This window comes from Sycon ciliatum, chromosome 4 (genome assembly GCF_964019385.1).
Source record: "Sycon ciliatum chromosome 4, ocSycCili1.1, whole genome shotgun sequence".
Taxonomy (NCBI): domain Eukaryota; kingdom Metazoa; phylum Porifera; class Calcarea; order Leucosolenida; family Sycettidae; genus Sycon; species Sycon ciliatum.
In genome coordinates, this window is record NC_088646.1 from 4,362,965 (window position 1) to 4,385,317 (window position 22,353).

The following is a 22,353-nucleotide window of genomic DNA, read 5'->3' on the forward strand; positions in this document are numbered from 1 at the left end:
CTTGTCCGCCACAATCATGACATTGTGCTTGTCCGCCTCAATCATGACATTGTGCTTGTCCGCCACAATCATGACATTGTGCTTGTCCGCCACAATCATGACAATTACTATGCATTGCACAGTTCTGACGATTCCAATGATTTTCGAGCAGAAACTGCAAATTTGCGAATCCAGGAATACTGTTTACCCACCGGTCACCATCATCACCGGCAATTAAGACGACACATGCTTGCGACGCCCAGTGAGTCATTACACAGGGCTAGTGCATTTATGATACAGTGCTGCTCAAGAGTATAAATAATCCCCCGGCTAGCTTGTTTGCTCTTGATAACTACTTGCACCGTGATCACTGTCGGGCACCGAAGAAAGATTCACCGAACTCCGAAGACAAGACAAAAATAGGCAGTGTAGTAGCCAGTGGGCTAGACATTCACCAACCGGTACAGGACACCAGGATGCACAACACGGCTGAATTATACGGACAGTTGTACGTTGTCATTGTACACAAGAACGGCCTAGGCGATGACTCTTTAATTAAAATATAGCGGCATACGTTCTTCGGCACCGGACAGTAATATTGAAGTAGCTATGGTCCAGTATGGACCTTGACAAGTTGAGGTACTTTCAATAGCATGCATGCCAGCGAGTGCCGCCAGGTAACAATGTTACATACATGATTGTACTACTTCGAAGTACAACAGTAGTACCAAGTAATATATATATATCTCCCAGGCTTGAATCCTAGCTGTGGTGCTCTGGTACTTGTGCCCGGCCAGCATGGGATAAACACAGCTGGATCGACATACCACAATGATGGCATTATGCAAAACTATCCACAAAAACCCAAATGTGCAGAAAATGGTGATGGACAATTCACAAAGAAAGAACTATGATGGAAAACTGAAAAGAACAGTGATGAATGACAATAGGAATACGAATGATAAACGGGCTGAAAGCCGCCGCTTTACCCTCCTGACTATCAACAATAACAGGAACGATGAAATTACCTTACAAGAACGGTGAAAAATGCACACGAGGCATTCACAGTTCCTATTACCATTCATCACATCTATTCAGTCCTTCGTTGTTCCTAAATTATAGACTTTCATCGTCCATCATATTTTGTCCACCGTAGGGTTTTCTTCTTTTTCCATCACCATTCTCTGCATTTGTTTGTGGCACTAATCAATAAAGCCATCGTGCCGAGTCGATTCAGCTGGTTAGGTTCATTGTGCCATGGTTCTCAAATCACTGTCACTCGACGCCTCCGTTAATTAGATATCCGGTAGCAGGTTCATCGACACTGAGCGTTATTCCGGAGCAGGTTTTGACTTTTGACACATCCCAATCCAACTAATAGAACATGGATATCGTCTTCTTATGCAGGTAATGGAAAATGCTAAAATTTGTTTTCAAACCCTAAATAAAAATACTGAAGCACCCACTTGGGCGATGGCTAAGATCATTAAATAAAACTGAACATGCAAGAACGCACGCATGCACAAACGCACACACATACATACACACACACACACACACACACACACACACACACACACACACATACAAAAAGTGGAGGACCAAACTTGAAATAGCCATTGTCACATTGTTGTATGTGTTGGTGGAGAGGACTGTCCGAGGGTGATCTAAAGGTGATCAAGGACAAATCTCACGCTTTGCTTCATGGCATCTAGAGCTTCAGCATTACCATAGGGAAGCGTAGCACCCAGAACAGTGATATTGGTGGGAACAAATGCAAAGAAGCCATGTATTTGGTTCTTATACTCCACCAGCTCAACTTCCACACCGGCCGACTTCAGGCGTCGCTCATACAGCAGACCATCACTATACAACGGATCAATGCCTGCCAGCAAGATGATTGTTGGTGGTACCGTACTCAAGTCCTGGGAAAGCAGAGGACTCATAGACTCGCTCAAAAATCGCTCTGCATACGGGTACTTGTCTGTATCTGGGGTGACCAGTTCAACGTCCACACCTTCCAATCGAAGGCTGGCGTTCTTCCAAACTTCCGCGGGAAGAAGTTGCAGTGAGCGCTCGGTCAATTGCGAATAGAGGAGTTCATAGTGTTCCATTCCGCCCAGATACCAGGCACGAAATAAGAACATCATCTCGGGTGTCAGTCCACCGGGAGCCCAAAACGATAGTGCGGTTTCCGGATCATCAAGTGCACCTTTCATTGTTGGGAATATTGAGACCTGAGCACGCACACGAGGTAGACTTGTGACCCTGCTGATGTGCAGAGCAACAGCCGCTGCCAGTGATCCACCAGCACTGTCACCGCCAACACTGACCAACGAAGAGTTGACTCGTAGTGCCGCAGCTACCGCCTGGTCACCAAGAACTGCCTTAGTCACAGCAAAGCAGTCATCAAACGCCGCAGGGAAGACATGTTCGGGAGCCAAGCGGTAGCTGAAATGGAAGAAATAGAGAACGCAGGCCAACCATCAGCATTTATCATTGTCATAGAATTCAGGAGCTCATTGCTCTCCAGGGAGGTTGTGGGTGATGTTGAGTAGGCCCGTATAGGAAGTACCCCACACATGCATCGCCTGATCTGCACAGAATTGGAGAGATCACTCAATCTCCGGATAGCTAGCTGTTTCCACCTTGTTAGGTCTCATCAGCTGAGCTCAGACCTGTGACTGGCCAAACTGATGGCAATGAAGTCTAGCTAACAACCCAGTATTCTTTAAACCGGCTCAAAGCATCAAAGTACGTGGACAGATAAGATCACAGATCACTTACTCAACGGAAATCACGGCGATGTCAGATTCGCGGCACCAATTCGCTAGCACGTTGTCATAAGCATCTGTGCACAACAGCAAAGACAACACTGTTCACTGTACAGTAACCTACCTGTGCCTATATATTTGGAGTAGTGTATCCATATGTAACTTGACCCTGTTTCCTTTTTCACACTTTCGCGTACGCACATGCACCTCGTATGCACCAGCGGTAACTGTTTCGTGCCTGTGCTGTTTACATGCCTACTCTGTTCCCTGTGTTCTCCACTTCTCCATTATAAGCACACTGTGAAGTCCTCTGAAAACCACCCGGGCCTCCAATAAAGGACACCGTACGGTAGTATATGTACGCACATTGCATGTACATGTACATGTTATCATGGTCAGTCGCGCGATCCCGCGCGGTGCACCAACCTCTGAAATGAGGTTGAAATAATAATGAAACAGTCTCCAATAAAGGAACGTCTCCATTAATAGCACGGGGCGGAGGTACACTGAAAAAATAAAGGACCGTGCTTATATTAGAGATAATACGGTATGCAGAGTTGCAAACTCTTGGGAGGTTATATGCTATTGGTACTACCAGTATAGAGTTCGCTGACTTGTCAGTTTGAGCACTCTGGCAAGGTACCGGGTACGTTCGGGCCTGGTTTAAATTTGGCTTTGGAAAATTCATTTTTCATTGCTATCAGATTCGGCCTCATTTTCTCTGTACTGTGCTGATGAGTCCACAAAGGACGAAACAGTTCTGTCCGCAAATAATTGGGTACATATACTACCTAGTGTACAACTTAATTTTGTTTAATGACTGATTTTCATGATTTTTCATTTAACGTGTTATATATACAGTAATGGTGAGTCAGAATGCGCAACAATTAGCACAAAAATGACTGATGTGATACTGACATTCAACGACCTGACGCTTAGCTGCATCTGATGAGCCGTCAGCATCTTTACGGCGAAACGTACGCCGTGTGACACTACTTGTTATTGCCGTTTGTTAGTCCATCACAAGTTCCATTCTACATGTATTTGTAGTATAGTACGAAGAGATAGTGTCGTCCGGTCTGTCTTGCTTCGTGATCGGGTAACTTCCTCTCTTTTGCTTATCTCTAATAACATGAGCCTCCTAAGTTGGGTGGTCGTTGTTTCGCGTTTTCGAAGTGAGCGTTGGCCGTCCTGTGCCGTGGTCCTTCGTCCTGCGTCATCATCTTGTCATAGCTAAGATTCTGAGTTCGCTGCGCTGTTTGGCTTGTTTTCGTTTAGAGTGTGCTCTCCTTCCCCTTTCTTACGTTATTTCATAACTTAGAACCTTCCAAGTTGGAAGGCTGTTGGTTTGCGCATTCCAGACGTGATGCAGCAAAGAATCAGGTCGTTCAATGTCAGTATCACATTAGTCATTTTTGTGCTAATTGTTGTACATTCTGACTCACCGGCATCCTGCTTATAATCGACGTTAGTGTTGGACAAAGCGGATAACCTGTAAACTTATGATCCTCTCTTTTTTAATTTTAATCCTGGGCTCTCTCCATCCGAGTTTAAAAACTTAAAAACTGATTCTCTTCATCTACATACCTATCTGCCGCTAGGGTTTACTGGGTGTTAGCGGCCGTCGTGAGTTCCCTTCGGGAACGAACACGATGATTTACTTACTTTACTTACCTATGTGTCCAGTGATAAAGCCACCGCCGTGGAAGTACACCAGCACTGGTAGCACTGCGTCCGCGTCAACAGTCGCTGGTCGATACAAGCGCACAGGAACACCAGCCACTGTGCGGCCCTCACTGCTAACATAGCTTGTGTCAACTATGGAGCTCAGTACTGACATGAGATGGCGACTGGCTTCCGGTCGGCTTGTTCCTCTCAGGAATGCCAGTACGCTCAAAAAGTTGACTGAAGGCTGCAAGTGCAGTGTCAAGACAAGAGCACACAGGTTACACATGTGACAGGATGACGGTAACCTGTCTACGTATACTGACTCGGATGTGAGCACTGAGAAGGAGAGGGATTCAATCATTCCAGCCAAGCCAGTTCTCATGGTCGCACATATCGGTATGTATATAATTATTATGACTGTGATGTCATACAATTCATGATTATCGGACCAAACAACTTTGTCGTTGGCTTGGTATGTTGCAGTATCGATGCGGAGTTGTACCCTCATTCAATTTAGGTGCTCATGTCCAAAGCAAGAGTACATTATCCCCCACGAGTGTGCAACTCCGCTATCAGTGCTGGACCCATAGAAATTCAAGTTGACGTCATTTGTATGATGCAATGCACGTGTTATCAGACGTACCCCAAACCAGTGGCATGGCATGGCAGACACATCGCCATTTTGATTCTGTGTAAATGCGTGCCAGCAAACACATGTGACAGGTTGGCAGCTTTTTTTTTAAAGCGCCGGGAATCACGTTCAACGAGCATTACATCATGAAAAAGACGTCAACTTTACTTGAAATACTGTAGCTAGTATAGGCACAGCACTGCGGCATGCAGGAGTTGCACACTCTTACAAGTGATGTACGAGTCGTACTCTTCTCCAAACTCACTATACATTATGCTGTCCCCACAGGATACCGCGATTCCGCGGACGCGCAAATTTTCCGGGTTATTGGCTTTCATCCGCGTTTTCGAGAGATTTTGCATAAAACCCGCGTTATTCACATGATCACGGGAATGTACAAGAAAATAGTACACGATGTTGAAATGTACTACATGTATACAAAGTCGTACCGGTACTGTACATGAGTTTGTACGACAAAGTTGTATACTTGCATGAAACTGCACGCTAAAGTTGTACAAATGACAGATAACTCGTGCATAATGGCCGCATTAGGCTGTGTTTACATGACAAATTTCAACCCGGGTCGAGTTCAGCCCGGGTTGAAAGTCTGTACGGTAGACAAAATAGGTGAGCGTTTACATGAAGACAGTTGACCCGGGTCAAATACTGATATGCCGCCAAAAGTCCACTTCAACAGTCCTGTATGGTCACGTGAATCCGTTCACTCGAAATTTGCATCTGCAGTGCTGTTCAAACCTGGCGCGAGATACGCACAGAAGTACGTTTGTACGATTTTCTTGACCTGGGTTGATTTCAACCCTCCCCTTGGGGGGGGGGGGGGAGGGTTGAAATCAACCCGGGTCAGGCGCAATGCGTCATGTAAACGCGCCATTCATTTTGTGCACATAGCGGGTTGAAATCTGACCCGGGTTGAAACGCCTCATGTAAACACAGCCTAAGAGAGGTTACCGGTTCTGCTATACGTGAAACGTAGAGAAATCACGTAGAGAGCAGGTATCTGGGGTAGAGTCTACGGCTTCGCGTGTTTCGGGTCCAGATTTCGACGCGTAGATGAGGTTCTCTACGTTGTGGCAGTGGCACACGCAAAGAAAATGCGTACGGATCTGCTGGGTATCATTCGAGTGCAGGCAGAAAACTGCCAAATATGGGAGGGGAAATTCCCAGTACACATTCCACACGACCTCTCTACGTGAAACGTAGAGCGGAACAGGATTTCTTTACGTTACGGGAACGCGAAGGGAGTTCGCGTGATTCTTTGCGTCACGTTCCCGAAACGTAGAGCAGAACCTCACTATTATATTACACCGCATATTTGCCACATATTTGGGCTGTTTTCGCCCGCATAATTATGCGCATAATTTTAAGATTTGGTGCCTATGTTTTTGAATGGAATGTACCGGTACGCGCGGTGCGAAACAGGTCATTCCAGGGGTGTGGGGTAGATACCCGGGGGTGCCAGCTTACCCGTGGTAGGATGAACATGTCCAGGATTCTGCCGCTGATCCGAGTTTTCATGGCAATGTTCTCATCCCATTGCGACAGAGGATATAGTGCTATGGCCAACAGCACAGCAAACGTCGAGAGCAGCACAAGGCAACACCGGCCACACGCCATTTCTTCTGAGCCCGAATAACTGGCCTCTATCGCACCCTTCCAAGTGACCTATTAAATGCCGTAAGAATCGAAAGTGCAGTCCACAAATTTGCTGAAGACAAAGTGCTAGCAGCCTTCAAAAGGGCTACGAACTTGCTGTGCTCTCATACTTTCACTGGTGCCGAAGACATGAAGTCTCGGATTGAAGAGTGAAAGGTCGTCAAGCCAGTTTGATATGTCAAGGGAAGCTTGACAAACACAACATGATCGTCATGTTGGTATGCAGTGTGTGGTATAGTAATACTCAACAATCATGTCGACTCATCTTGTGCATACTCTTTGGGTATGTAAGAATTCAAAGCAGTACACTGCAAGTAATTACCCTTTGGGTATGTAAGAACTCAAAACAGTACACCATGGTACACTGCTTCCCGCTCAAAAAAGAACCTTGCACTTCGCAGATCTGGACTGAAGAAACGAAGACAAGGACAGGAACTGAGGAAGGGCCCATCATCGGCGTCACCCCATTTGCCTTGGCTTGCCATGCTCCAGACCAGTACACTACAAAACACAAGTAAAAATAAGTGATAGATCTACTGTTTTTCAAAAAATACTTTTGCATTTTGGCGTTTGCTGTCTTTGATCCCGCGCCGGCTAGCGGCTGTGGCGTGGCTCGGCGCCCCACACACTCGGGGGATCGGGTACCGAGTCAGCGCACCGGGGGTGAGGGCAAAATCTCATCCTATTTCAGGGGCCATTTTTCATTTCTGAAATCATTCTTCACGACCGTCTCTTGTGTGGCTGTTGTTGTTTGCGTCTCTCGTCCTTCTCTACACGTGTTTGAGAAGTCCAGCTCTTGGCAGCGTGATCTCGCCATGCTCTTCAGCTGCTTTCTGCTCGACGCGATGAATCCCAGTTCTGGCTTTATCACCTGAAGTGGTAAGTTCATTCCCCTCATATTTTTCACTTTGTTTCGGCACACTTTCTGCCTTTTCTCCAAGGATGACAACATCATGCACCACGCTGACCTTTTGGTTGATGATCCAATGATCTACATCACCCATAGTCTGAGGAAACTCATTGTTTTCCTTTTAAACAAAATTGTGATATTGTGTCTTGACAGCACCCCTTTTCTTTTTGTGTGGCCTTTCGTTTGCAATTCTGCAGGTGGCCAGCAAAATGCCAACTTCTCATCTTTCCCCATGCGCTCTCACCATCGACGCAGATTTAAACAAAATCTCCCCTTGACGCGAATGTATCGTTGAAAAAGCTGGTTTTTCACCGCACTAACCATGCTTACTGGGTCCTGAGTTTGTACAGGCGCCGGCCTCCTTCCAAATCTATGGTAAGCACGCACGCACGCGGACCACGTGGTTTCCCTTTTGCCTCTGATGAAAAATTTAACCAGTTCTGCTACTGAATGGCAGTGATGATACCCTTCTTACCATTTTCTGAGGCTTTATTACCATTTCGGCTTTTCAAAGCTGTTTGGATCGCCTTTCTTGTCTGATATGAAATTTTGTCCTTTTTTTGTCTCTAGGTGCTGCAATCCTTGCCGGAATGGACAATGTCCACCAGATCCACTATTGTGGCTGTTTTGACTGGTAAGTGCTCTCCTTCTCTTTGTGCGTACCAGTTTAACCAAGTATGATGAATCCTTTTGACTAGAGTCTCTGACTATTGTTGAAGATAAAGTTCCGATCACTGACTTGGGTTTTGCAATCCTTTCGGATGTTAGAATCTCCATGCTCCCATTCCTCATGGCCTTGTTCATTTTATATTTTCTGCAGCCTTTCACACTTCCTCGGCTACCAGCTTACCTATGCGCTGATATATGAAGGTAAGTCGTACTTCAGCTCTATTTCTTGGCTTTCATTTCCAAGTTGATGACATCATTTTGACTAGAGTCTCTGACTATTGTTGAAGATAAAGTTCCGATCACTGATTGGTTCCTGCATCTATGTTTTAATTTATGCTTGCAAATGTGTATCCTAACTTTGGGTTTCCTGTATTTTCCACCTATTACAGAATTGCAAGATCGTCCGTTCGAATCATCAATCGTCCATAGCAAAATGGTGGGTTTCAAAGTCACCAGGACACGTTTGCGTGTTCCCAATGATGTCTGTAATTTGCGCCTGAAGCTCACGGGGTGGCTGGTAGCCTGCTAGCCACTAACCTCTTGCAGTTTTGTGATGTCAACTTATTCAACTGAGTCTTATTCTATTTCTTGCTCTGCAATGCAACATTTGGTGTGTTGCTGATTCATTTCCTTTTTTTCTCTTCTATTTCTTTCAGGTTCAGCTATTCGCTAACGGCAGATCAGCACTGCTTCTAGTTTTAACTTCATTTCTCCTGGAATATATCTTGTTGAATCATATCGTGCTCTTGTGTGCCTTGTGATTGCGTTCAATTTTCGTCGGGATACCCTGCATCTGTAGCTCCATACAATTTGCATGCTACTTTCTGCGTACAATTTTGTGTGCATGCACTATTCCAGCACTGCCATTGGGCATTTACATTTTCTTGGTCACTACGCGAGTGCCAGCCGCCCAGCAGGGAACCAGGAAACCCAAAATCAAGTGGCTGCACTCGCATACATACATACATACATACATTGCATGTAGTTATTGCAGCAGACATGGGCCCATGGAATACTACATGACATGTAGTTTGCTCTTTTCTTGACTTTAGTACACTGCCCTTTACCCAGTTACTACATGTACATATGAATTGTAGTTACTAGCGTAACTGTATTTGGATAAAGGGTACAACCGCACTACAAGTACATGTACAGTCATGTACATCGTACAACGGACGGTCAGAAAAGGAACCTCTAGCTCTGGTCTGTCCCCCGTGAATACCGCGCGCGGCAGAATATCAGCAATTCCGTGCAGAGAATTCTGCGCTAATTCTGCAAATCCATCTATAATATTCTGCGAGGAAAAAGAGCGTAAAACAGATCGAATTTCCGCAACCCCACCGGAGTTTGTTTTCCCTATATTCTAAAACAAAATTAGGCGAAATCCTGGTCAAAAAATTTGAAAGCTCCAAAATATGCTGCAAGTTGATTTTGCAAGTCACAAGCGGGTAATCATGGTAATGTATTGCCACTAATGGTTGGTTTGGCTGTGAACATACATTGTACATCGAAAAGTCTCCAGAAATAGCAGTTTTCTCTCGTTTCTGCAATATTCCGCGGGATTTTTTTTTGTGCAGGTGCAATGGACAGTACAGCAACTGTACCAGTTTTCTTCGTTACTGTATTGAGCCTATCGTGTGTTTTCGACCACTAATATTAATTTTTTTATTGATACTTGTACATAGCACATAGCCATGTCTTTTCGCCGGTGCAGCGCCGCAGAATTCACGCTATCCGCCGCATAATGTAGCGATTTGTGCCGCAGAATTCTGCGCAGAATTTCAACTTCCTGTCCGCGGATTCCTGGAGGGACAGTTTAAATTGGTCAAATTTGAGCGGTTTTCACAATTTTTTTTCTGACGCACCCTTACATGTATATGCGGAGCTAATTTTCTGAAGTCCATTTCAGTGGCAGTAGACAGCCTCACAGCGTACCAAAAGTTATAATTCTTTAGGGTACAAGTAGAGGTGCAGTAACACTCCCCAGATCCGGGCAGGTTGGAACCATGTATATACGTACTTGCATGGAAGTAAATATTTTCTGCTCATGACTCCGGGCCTAGGGTAGCCAGACATTCGTCGTACAGGGCAGAACATCCATACTTGGATGTGTTCCGCGTGGCTCTTTTGTTCTGTATGCATTATCTGTCCATCAATATAGCATGACCACAGCTCAGAGCAGTTTCGACTTCAATAATTATTATTTTCAATACATATCTTTGGAATGCTCCTCACTTTCTGAAGCAAGCCGGAACAAGAAAAAGGATTTCGGCCAGATGTTGCCCCAGAAGCACTGAATTGGGAAAAGCCATGTAAATCAGGGCCACTAGCATTCTGCAAAAGAATGTTCAGCTAGTATTAGTAACAGGGCATAGAACTATAGATGTCCTGCAACAACGCTCCGTAATTGACTGGGGTTGTAATCAAAGGAACACATTCAAAACACCCGTATCTCCAGGGTAAAGACAAGACTTGTACAAACTTAACAACGGGGACCTGTTTCAGGCTTCAAGCTGTTGCTGTCAAACCGGATCATACTAAAATAGAAAGACCTTGTAAAAAAGAAGGAAAAGGAAATGAAACCGGGTTGTAGTGTGTGGAAGACACTTGGGTCAGACATGAGTGAAGTGTTATTGTGGTGGTGAAGCATCTCACTGAATGGCCGACAGCTCCATCGCAACATCTCAAATCAATAAAAGAAACAGGTCCAGAGAAAAGCACAAGGGCTTTTGTGGTTTAATACTTCCATTGTCCTCACTTGCGAGCACGGAAAGTAAAGTTATGTGCACCATCAATCAGTGCAAAGCATGCCCACTATAGTCATGTTGGAACAAAGCTCTGCAACGCGACCAGTCCAGGCAGAATACACAGACTGAGAGCAGCTCAGACAACGGCACGGTGCATTCCTTCACAGTCTGGGTGGAGAGACAAAGAACCATGCCGTTGACGATGTACTGCGTACTACTCTAACGGTCCCATTGCTTGTGGGGTTACTTTACAACGCATCCGCAAACCAGCACTGCAAGCAGCATGGCTCCAAGAGCTTTACCTCGAAAGAATTGCTGGCTGGTGACGAGACGCAGGAGTTCTTCCCAAGAAAGGGCATGTACATACCCAACTGCTTTGTTGTAGCCACAGACAACTTCTCGTTCCAGCGTCTACCAGCTTTAGCAGCTTCTAAGGATAGTGTGACAGAAAGTCCTTTCCAAACTTTGATTTCTTTGCGAGGATGATGAACACAGGCGTACCAGCTCGTACAACAAACCTGCAGGTGAAAGAAGAAACGAAATCAACTAAGAGAAGCAATGGCAGAGCAAAGGCAAGCCGGCAGGCCCAGCATACATATGCACTACAAACCAATCGATTAACGGATTAACACAACTCTCTATCAGAGCAAATAGAGTAACAAAAGATGTTGAAGGAAGCATACTTTGAGTTCATCAGTACATCTTGAAGAGTTCTGCTCGGGGAAACACTAGCCAGCCGTCCACTTTCCGTGTCTTCATAATAAATCTGAAGAGTGCAGAAGACAAGAAAACACCAACATCAACCACTTTGGGTGAGTTATTAGAGAGGTTCTGCGAAAAGAAAATTCGAGCGAAGTTTCGCGACGGTCCTTCCGAAAGTGTGTACGGATTTTCGCACGAACTTTGCGTTCTGCACATTTTCGTAGTTTGCGATGCACGTACGCCATGACCCCATCTCACGAAATTTCCTACGAAAGTTCATTTTGAATTCCCTGCAAGTTTCGCGTCCAAAGTTGCGAACGTTCGTGCGAAGTTTCGCACTTCATGATGTAGAGCGAAAGTTGGCACGCATTTTCGTTTTGCAGAACCTCTCTATTAGATAAATGTGATGAATTTTTGTGCATGACCAGCAGCGCGAGACATCTTGATCATGTGCTCTCAAGGGTCGAGACTCCACAGGTAGGCCTGTTGTGGAGCAGGTACATCTCTATTGTATCCAGGTACAGTGTATTGCATAAGAACATGGTCAAAATGGTCTTTAAATTGGGGAAGAAGCAAAAAAACAGTACACCAGAAGAATGCTGGTAGTTGTTTCAGTTTAACAAGTTGTGGCCGAGAGGTCGTTGTGGCAGTGTGTGGTGCCCGGTCCAAGATGAAGCGGACTCTTGCCATCAGACAAGATTATTCGTTTATTCATTGAATTGGTATTAGAGCGAATATTCGTTTTGGGAAATAGTGGTTCATTAAATCACTACTGAACATCCCAGAATGGTGGTTCTCGAATATGAGCAGGAGCAATTTTCGACGGCATACAGTGAAACCTGAAAAGTTCTACCACCGTCTGGACCAAGCTAAGTGATCCCAATTTCAAGGTGATCTGACATGACAGAATTGCATGTGCGTAAGTGTGTATGTGTGTGTGTGTGTGGGGGGGGGGGGAGGGGCTGTGGTACCATGAGAACAAGGTCGCTTTTTCATGGTGGTCTTTGAAAGTGAGGTGGCCAGAGACAGGGGCTCCACTGTACCTTGCAGTGAAAGCATCAGCATTAGGAGCAGCAACAACAGCAACACAACTATAAGGGTAGCAATAAACGTGATAACAAACACATTTTAATAGCGGTAGCAGCAGCAGTACTTACAGAAAGATTAGATGGCTTGTACTCATGATTTGCATCCCAAGGAGCAGCCTCACTAAACATCACATTGAAGTGATCTCTAAAGCTAAACACAGAACACACAGAACACACATACATGTATAAACTCATGCATGCAAAGGACTTGCACTCAAAAGCAGATAGCAGTTCAAAATCCAAACAGCCGGCACGCAACACCAACGCAAAGACTCAGGCAGCCTCAATGATCCACCGACTCACCAGGATCTCTCATCGAACGCCTGGATGAAATCGGTTTGGTGATGCTCCGGGTAGACCAGCAACACCGGCCAATGTAGTACTCCATCACTGTCTAGCCGTACATGACTGCCACTGGGTATGGTCTGTTCAAGCTCGGACAGACTGGCCTGAATAAGTCCCTTGCCTTCACTGACATCATCGCGCTCTTGAAATCTGGCACGAACTTTCTTATCAGTGGATAGGACAATTCCACGGCTCTGCATGCATACATGTACACAACAAAATCCACAAAAGACAATTTCTGATACAATTCCAGCACCAGCAATGCAGTGATGAATCACAGCCAAACCGAACTACGTGTACATGTATTCAAGTACAGCTTACCCTAATGGCTTCCTCCAACCGTTCATCTTCCTGCAGCCGCTTCTGCTCTTCCCGAGCCGCCTTGCGCTGGTTTCTCTCCTCTAGCCGCTGTAATCAGCATCAACATCACCAACAGCAACGCATCCACGCACAACACAACACAGACCGGCCAGTCGCAAATGTTAATCTCATGTTGCTTGCCACTTTCGTGCGATCCACAGGACAACAGTTTCGAACTTTCGAATCAGTGTTTTAGTCATAACAGATCACACACACATACACCCACCCACACCCACACCCCCACACACACAGAGTCGCACAGTCCGTACTTGAGCTTCCTAACTAGGACATGGGGTGTCAAATGTTCAAAGCCCAATACTCACACATGAGCAGAAATAATTATAATGATTAGTCTCAGGTTTCGTTATCAGTTGTCTGATGATTGCCTTAGCAATAAACCGCAAACTCCAATCGGACCGCTTTCTCTTTCTTACAAGCATATGAAAACGCTCTACGCACTGCACATTGAGCACTTTCTCAGCAGCTTGCCAAACCATTCTTCCTTTAACTGTCTATATCAAGAAACCCTCAGAACATGAAAAAATATTCATTTAGTTCCCCGGTTTCAATATTTTTCTTCCAAAGGGCACTGTCCATTTTAGAACTACAGAAAACGAAAATATATACAAAAACAGCAAAAAACAAAAGGCACACGTCCGATGACAATCCTGATGTAATTATAGTACAATCAGCCTCACAAATAGCGGACCTTGATCGGCATGAGAAGAGTGTTGTTATTTACGAGGTTGAACGTATGCGGTCGAATGGGGGTCACTCCGTCTGAAGATAGTGTCGTTATTCTCCAGGTGTTGTGATAACCAAGGTTGTTATTCATGAGGTTGACTGTATGCATCGTAAAGCACCGCGAGAGCACCCCACCTTGATTAGTACAACCTTAATTTTAAAGTGTACTACGCCCACACTTAGCCTGTTCTTGTGTGGAGCTCGTATCCGCTTGAAGGTACTAGTACGTACTAGTAACTGAGTACGGATTGATGGCACAAAGAGCAATGTGTGTACATTGTACACGGCACTTGCCCTATGACCTACAGAGAGGCCACCACCTCCACAAAGCGACCATGAAAGGGATGCGGTAGTGGAGAGTTCTTGTGGTACATAACAAAGACAGTGTTGGAGAGCACTCATACTCACAAATTGCTTGTCTGCTTCTTTTCTCATTTCCAGCAAGCGCTTGTTGCCAGCATCAAGCTGCAACAACAACAACAGCAGCAACAGTAAAGCACAGGATTGTATTGCAGTGGATGCTAGCTGTGACCTTAGCCATGTCGAGTCGCCAGTACAAGAACTCGTCAGAGTGTACATTGCACCCGTAGCACTACACTGCCAATCTGATACCGTTGTACGCTGCTGCCTATCATGCTGGCGTGCGCGATCACTGATTGAGTTTTGCTCAAATAAATGCATGCTCTTACATGTAGGTGAAATGTTGAACATGCCTTATCTGCAATGCACAGGGTGAAAGGACCTCGTGTAGAACTCCAGAAATGCACAGACACAGTATGCCTAGCAACTGGTGGGTGTGCACGGTTAATGCAATGGAACCTGGAGGGAGATCATTCCGGAAATGTACAAGTACCAAACTGGACGTACATGTAGCTGGTAAGAACAAGAAAACCAACTGCAACTCTGCCCTTCACACGCTTGTGATCATTTGGCAAAGACGGTTTTGAAATTGACAAAATTGATAGTAAAATTAATAGGAAGGCATGGATACCGGCCAGATACGCTATATTTAATAGAGCCTGCCAGTACTTCAAAAAAGCTAATAAGAGTTACAGGTATAAACAGCATGCCTGACTGGCACACAGCAGTAAAGTGTATGTGCGCTTATACACGTGCTCTTACCTGAAGTGCTCTGTCACACCACTCCACCGTGTCCTTGTGATGATTCATTGCATTGGCCGACTCTGCACCTGTACAGAAAACATGCACAGGTTTATGTAGATGATGTCAGAGGTCATGACTCATGAATGCGACAGAAGAAACACCATTTTTTCATGATCTGTGCATATCGCGTTAACTACTGTCGTGGACATGGAAATCCGGTCGCACGTCTAGCGGCCCCAGGGCGCTGGCCATGCAGCCGTGGGTAAGCACACATATGCAGCCTGCAGCGCACTGGTCGCATCAGATCAACATGACTATGCACTGCATGCAACGACTCGACTACGTTCTGTACGCGCTGACTCGCCGCTGAGGGCGCCGGTCCCGGTCAATCGACAGGATTTCCATGTCCACGACAGCAGAAGTCAGAGGGAAAGTAGCAATGTGGCAAGGAAATCCCATTTTAAAAACATAGGCCGTGCTGCCGCCAGGTACTGTGCAGCACGGGGCATAACGCACTACAAATCTGTGAATTAGAAGTTCTGATTTAAAACAAAGCCATACCTTTGACCAGAGCCTTCAGATGCAGAGGATTGAGAATGTACGCACGTTTGCAATCATCAAACGCTGACCGGTTGTTTCCTGGAACAGAAGAAAAGGGAACACAATAATGCTCGGAGGGGAGGAAACGGAGACGGAGAGCTGAGTTGACACTACCAGTAGCTACAGGTAAGAACAGTCGCAGTGCAAGCGCAAAATACACAATTTAGGGTCTTGCAGTGTTCCAGTTACAAATCATTGAAATACTGTATTTAAACACACGGCGAGGAGACAATAATTTGATAACCGCAGTCAATAAAACTAGCTGAACCGACATTTGTGTACTTTATTCATGCAATGTAAAAAGATTTCTTCATATTTTCATCGTTTTATTGCACATCGTCTCCACCGTTTTTACATTGCATGAATAAAGTACACAAATGTCGGTTCAGCTAGTTTTATTGATTGCGGTTATGAAATACTGTAGAACGATTAATTTTAGCGGGTACATTTTTTAGCGTTTTCTCAATCCGGACCAATCCGCGATGAAATATTTTAGCGATCCGAGTTTCAGACTTTAAAAAGAAGGATGACTAGTTCTGCACTGTACATACAAAATTTCGATTAGCGCGGCAAAACTTAATTAAGTTGCTAAAACAACACAGTCGCTAAAATTAGCCGTTTTACAGTAGCATTTTCAAATTCCCACTGAGCCACGCAAACCTATATCCAGACTTAGTCCAAAAAGCAGCCGTTTTCGTTGATCCTTCGACCACTGAGCCGTGTTATTAGATCCCAGTGGCTGCGGAGTGCGGACACTCGGTCTGCTTCAGCAGGTCTCTACCAGACAGCACAGCGAGACTTCAGTATACGGCCGTACCTCAAAAATCTGTATTTGTATTTTGTACACAGCCGAGGTGCCCCATATCTGAGAGGTCAAATGACGGAGTAGAACGTTTTGAAGACTCAAATGATGCAAGACCCTCTACAATAGAATTGTATGTGAATACACACCATTTTATAGCCATACTCAGGGTACTTTATAAAGAAGTTTCACAGTAGTAAAGACAATAATAGTGGACATGACTTGGGGAACAAGAATACAAAATTACCTACCCAGACGGTACTGCGCTGCAGCACGGTTGCTGAGGAGAACGACGCGGACTTGCGCATCGGTCACCTTCTCCTTCAGACCTTCCGTGTACGCAATGATAGCTTGCCGGTACTTCTTCTTCTTGAAAAAGTCGTTGCCTTCGTCCTTGTACGCGTCAGCTCTACCTGGTGGCAAGTAGTGACAGGGTCCAGTTATAACCAATGAGTACTTGAGAAACACACTACAGCCAAACAAATAATACATGTACTGTACTAAGGTCACGGGTAGCATGTTTACGCGTGGAGCTCCAAGGTAAACTGAGTACGGCTTGACTGCACAGCATGCGATGTGTGCACAAGGTACGTGTTGTGTGACCTTCCAGACAGGACACCATCTCCACAGCACGACCACGGAAGGACGAGTTGGCGGGGCGCTCTCGCAGTACTTTACCTACTATACTCTAATTTCAGAAATTTTCGGTACTCAATATTTTCCGTATGAGGGCAAAAGGCCAGGTTAGGTGAACAGAAATTTTAGGTACAGAGGAGCAATTCCCTATTGGATTATGTGTGTTAGTGCTTTTTCGGTGTATTGAAATTTTAGGTATGAAACAGACGCACCGAAATAAAAGTACACCGACAAATTTGTGAAATTACAGTATACAGTACATAATTATACAGTTGTGGTTCGCACGCCGGAAACAGAATGAACCAATATACATGTCAGGTCTTGGAGTTTCACGTTAAGGTGATCATCAATTGACGGATGATCGCCTTCACAAGGAGCCTGGGTTTTCATTCTGCTTCTAGTGTGTGAGCGTCTCTGCACTTTGCATGCATCGGGTACTGTTCCACCAACAGTGTCTACCCTTGATTACAGAGATAGCGCATGTAGTCACAATATTCGGGTCAGTGCTCAAATTTAAGACGGCCGGTCGGGTTATCCCAAACAAAACGAGTTTTTGCCGGGGCAAATGGCATGACAGCAGGAATTGGAGTGTTGGAGACAGAGCCAGTTTCAAAGCAGCCTCCCAATGAAAAAAATCCACGGCTCGCGTTATACTCAGTTATACTGAGTTTTCTGCATCCGCAGGAACGCCACCACCCTCACAGGGCCAAAGGCACAGATGCAGCTCCTTAAGCGGTGGGAGGAGAGTAGATCAGACCCACCACCAAGCGGTCAACGATCGAAAAAATTCCATTCGCTGCAGCCGTTTCCATTTCAAGAAAGTGCTTATTAGAACAATTGACTCGGATGGAGAGCCAAGGATTAATTTATACAAAAGTGAAAGGACCAAGGAACTACAAGTTACGCTATACTGTCCATTAATACCACCAGTTACTAAATAATCAGCTCATGCAATAACATTGCACGACACTGGCCGATGGTACTGACGTTCTACAACTAATGTTATCGCATGAGCTGATTATTTAGTAACTGGTGGTGTTAGTGGACAGTATAGCGTAACTTGTAGTTCCTTGGTCCTTTTACTTTTGTATAAATTAGAACAATTCATCACTATTTTAAAAAGTAAATAATATATTATACTGAATAGCTGCTCAAGCAAACGTTATCCACGAGGATCACCCAACACAAACTGACCTTCAGGTGTTGCATCCTCAAACTGCAACGCTTGCAGTGCAGCTATGGCATCGGACATTTCACTGCCTTCCTCCGGCGCTCCAGACATGAACAGTGGGATGTTCTCCAATTCCTGTGCCAGCAACACACAGTCACACAGCAACACACACACAAACACATACACACAAACACACACACACACACACAAACACACACACATGTGTACTTGCCAGAAGTTGGTAACACGGGTACTCTGGATGTACATGATTATATTTCAGAATGCTCCACATCCGCATGTTTGGCCTAGTTTCCTAACTCTTGACAGTTTTTGGTGTGTAGTGAAATTCATGATTTTGTGATCTTAGTTATATTGTTGGTGCTCACGTATGCGTGAACGACAGTTTCTACTGATATAAGCCCTTGTTCCCTCTATGTTCTTCGGCCTTTTTTTTCTAGCTCGCTCGAAGTAAGTTGGCTTCTGACAGCTGTTTCTATCTCGCTTTTCCTGTTGTTTTGTTTTTCATTGTTACATACCTGCCAACATTTGCAAACCTGAGATCGGGACAATGACATACCTAGGTATGAAAATGTACACAAATATAGGTGTGAGGCATGAGAGGACTGCACTTTTGGGTGCCTGTAGGGCTTGAAAGTGCTACGTCACAGCATAGCAACAATTTCAAAAATTCAAAATTCGGATCCACTTGGATCCAGTTTTTGTATGGATCCAAGCACATTTCAAGCCGTCTTACTCTCAGCAAGGTGATGTTACCAGTGAAACTGACTGATTTGGCTACTGGGGGCGGGGTTACAACTGGTGGCGAAATAAAAGTCACACCTGCATGCGACATGAGTGGGTTGCTATGCACCCACATACTTAGGCAATACAGTCAAATCTGTCGTAAGCGACCACCCCTTGGTGCAAGAAAAAGCGGTCTCTTACGGCAGATGGTCTCTTACGGCAGATGTATGGTAAATCCGGCATACCGGGCATGCATATAATTATGCTTCCATGTACTCAAATCGACGAGAATAATGTGATTTTTCATATCATTTTATTGGATATTGGGGCGCACTTGCAAGACAGCGCATTTTCACACCTTGCATGCAGTTGACAGCACACTGGCAAGTACAGTTTCGCACCTGACTGAACGACTTATGTGGGCTGCGGTCGCTTACAGCAGATTTGAATGCAGCCACCGTGCATGAAATCGCGGTCGCTGGTCGCGCACAGCAGATGGTCGCTCTGGACAGATCAATTTGTATGTGAAACCGTCGGTGCACGGAAAATCGGTCGCCAACGGTAGATGGTCGCCTACAGCAGAGGTCGCTAACGGCAGATTTGACTGTAGCAAAGTCACACCTTAGTGGATCCAAAAATAGAAATCTGATGTCAACTTACTACTCCCTGGCCGTTTTGACGTCATCACTTTCAAGCCCTATTAGCACCCTGGATATCAGGACGGTGGTCCTGTTCTAATCGGGATGGTTGGTAGGTATGCTGTTACAGTAAAACATGTAAATTTCGGTGTATTAAAATTTCGGTGGCAGGGACCTGATGGGTTTCAGGTGGAATTTAGAATTAGGTGACTAGCGTTCCCTTCACATACAGTGCATACTCTAGTGCCTTTTAGGTGTAATTTACATTTAGGTGCCTGGTTTCTCTACCGAAATCACCGAAATTTAAGTTACACCGAAAATTCCATGTTTTACAGTATCTAAGCATTTGGCTTTGCGGAAGCTTTACTTGCTCCGTATATTTACATTGCATTGATGCCTACGCCAAGAAGCTCCTAATAATAAATCTAGGCTTGGTGTGTCTTTGTGTAACGTCGTAGGTGTTACACATCTAGCTGTAGCGACGTAGGGTGAGGAAGGAAACGCTCTAGAAAGGATGTGGTGGAGGTGGGAACGTGCTGGGACAACCAGTTCATGTCGCTCTGATCCGGAAATGTTTACGCATCCAAACTATCGCTCTGAACGAAAGCACTGAGCGGCGCAAGCAATACGGCAAAACAAAGCCCGTGCACACTGGCGCACGCTTGGCTGTTCACGTGACAGCACCCTTGTGACGTGCACTACAATTTTCTACTTAATCTGTCCCTCCAGGAAATCGCGATTCCACGGATGCAACGAATTTCGCGATTTTGGCCCAAACACGCGTTTTTCTGCATAATCCGCGATTTCCCGTGCTTTTTTGTTGTTTTCTGCACTTTTTCAAACATTCTTCTGTACTTTTCCCGCAGTGCTTTCCATGATCATGTTGGTTTTTCAACTTTCTTGCATAGACTCGACTCTTACTACTCCCGAGAGAGTGCAGTAGATCAGGGAGTCGTCAAATACTATATTTGATGACTCCCTGGTATTTGACGACTTCCTGGAGTAGATCTACTGCCCAAATAGCGATTCTACAGATCTGTCCCTCCAGGAACTTGCGATTCCGCGGCCGCGTTGTTTTCCGCGATTTGAACAAAAGTCCGTGATATCCGCGATATTTGAAAAATCATCCGCGTTATTGTAGAAAACTGTCCTTGATACTTGAAAAGCACCGCGATATTTCGAAAAGCAACCGCGATATTCGGGTCTTTCTTCGATGTTGTTTAGTTCTTGAAGCTCGTCAGTAGTTTACTTGTGAGATCGACACCAGAATGTCGAAGTTTCTGGGAAAATCAGCGGCTGACAAGTCACAAAATAAGGCTGGCGTCGAGTGTTGTCCGAGGATGGAGGAAAGCTGTCTTGCAAGCTCCTGTCAGGCAGTCGAACACAGACAGTCAGCGCAGCACACGTTCTGTTTTGTCATGCATGGTTTATGCTGTACGACTCGTACATCGTACACCACTACAGTATAGTACAAGTAGCAAATCGGCCGCAATTTCACCACAATAATCCCGCAATATTTGACAAAATCCGCAATATTCCCCGCAATTTGTGGCATGTTACCTCGCAACTTTTTCCGCGATATTTCCGAAATGTCTCCGCAAGTTTCTGGAGGGACAGACAGATGCAACACATTTCGTGATTTGGCCCAAATCCGCAGTTTTAAATAATTTCGCGAATTCCTGGCAAGTTCCGCATCTTTCTGCACTTTTCGCCGCATTTTTCGTTGTTTTCTGCCGCAATTTCTTGCGCAAGTTTTCGAGACTTTTTCCGCAAATTCCCGCAGGGACAGCACAATATATTCTTGCCTGGTCCCCAAAATACCGTTACCTAGTACCTGGAGGCAAGGGAGTTGACCTACAGTACCTGTACTTGCAAGCCTTGCATGGTATTGGTAGTACATGTACTTGTGCTGCACTCAATGGTGTTGCTTCAATGTATAAACTACCTTTCCAACTCCCTCAAATTTATAAATAAAACTTACCTTTTCCCAATCTTTCTCGGAAAGTCCATCTTTGTAGACATGGGGGCCTTTCTTTGCCAGAATTTCATCAACGTAGTCGTCAACAGATGTACTAGGAGCAGCCATTTCACACACTGTCCAGAATGAAAGAGAACTTCAATTCAAAGAAACGATCCGGTGGTGGCGCAAAGTGGGAGTACAGTACAAGTACTAGTACATGTACTGCTACAAAATCAATCGATCGACTATAGTCACGTACATACACGCATAGTGTATGAAATAGTCAATGCAAAATACAGTACGAGTAGTTTGGTTTTGAATTAATACTAGACTGTCGTCAAATAATTAATTATCACAAAAATATTAAAAATTGTGTGTCAATAAAATTTTGAAATCAGATTGCATAT

The 22,353-nt window shown here is 45.0% G+C and overlaps 2 protein-coding genes and 1 non-coding gene across 3 annotated transcripts; 1 reads left to right on the forward strand and 2 right to left on the reverse strand.

The window, feature by feature from the left end:
- Positions 1-1,573: 1,573 nt before the first annotated feature.
- Positions 1,574-7,158, reverse strand: LOC135814010 (esterase LipI-like). Its single transcript, XM_065327055.1, has 4 exons — positions 6,538-7,158; positions 4,428-4,665; positions 2,767-2,830; positions 1,574-2,430 (listed from the first exon to the last, which is right to left on the reverse strand). Exons 1-4 carry the CDS (start codon positions 6,685-6,687, stop codon positions 1,647-1,649), a joined length of 1,236 nt encoding a protein of 411 aa, XP_065183127.1. The 5' UTR covers positions 6,688-7,158; the 3' UTR covers positions 1,574-1,646.
- An 891-nt stretch (positions 7,159-8,049) lies between these two features.
- LOC135816252 (small nucleolar RNA snR61/Z1/Z11) lies at positions 8,050-8,124 on the forward strand. Its single transcript, XR_010553378.1, has one exon. It is a non-coding gene; the product is annotated as a small nucleolar RNA snR61/Z1/Z11 (small nucleolar RNA).
- A 2,680-nt stretch (positions 8,125-10,804) lies between these two features.
- On the reverse strand, positions 10,805-22,271 carry LOC135814011 (tetratricopeptide repeat protein 4-like). The gene is made up of 11 exons (XM_065327056.1): positions 21,968-22,271; positions 18,628-18,739; positions 17,049-17,210; positions 15,957-16,034; positions 15,414-15,481; positions 14,700-14,756; positions 13,509-13,595; positions 13,146-13,381; positions 12,912-12,993; positions 11,736-11,818; positions 10,805-11,570 (listed from the first exon to the last, which is right to left on the reverse strand). The coding sequence occupies exons 1-11, from the start codon at positions 22,070-22,072 to the stop codon at positions 11,483-11,485; spliced, it is 1,158 nt and encodes a 385-aa protein (XP_065183128.1). The 5' UTR covers positions 22,073-22,271; the 3' UTR covers positions 10,805-11,482.
- Positions 22,272-22,353: the final 82 nt, after the last annotated feature.

What these genes read in the sequence shown, in the direction of transcription:
- LOC135814010 (XM_065327055.1), bottom strand. Translation starts at nt 6,687, where the DNA reads ATGGCGTGTGGCCGGTGTTGCCTTGTGCTGCTCTCGACGTTTGCTGTG. An exon ending in ACATGTTCATCCTACCACGG is followed by an intron (nt 4,666 to 6,537) that starts GTAAGCTGGCAC and finishes CTGCACTTGCAG; the next exon opens with CCTTCAGTCAACTTTTTGAG. An exon ending in ATCGCCGTGATTTCCGTTGA is followed by an intron (nt 2,431 to 2,766) that starts GTAAGTGATCTG and finishes CTTCCATTTCAG; the next exon opens with CTACCGCTTGGCTCCCGAAC.
- LOC135814011 (XM_065327056.1), bottom strand. Translation starts at nt 22,072, where the DNA reads ATGGCTGCTCCTAGTACATCTGTTGACGACTACGTTGATGAAATTCTG. An exon ending in ACAAGCCATCTAATCTTTCT is followed by an intron (nt 11,819 to 12,911) that starts GTAAGTACTGCT and finishes TGCACTCTTCAG; the next exon opens with ATTTATTATGAAGACACGGA. An exon ending in GATGTACTGATGAACTCAAA is followed by an intron (nt 11,571 to 11,735) that starts GTATGCTTCCTT and finishes TTTCACCTGCAG; the next exon opens with GTTTGTTGTACGAGCTGGTA.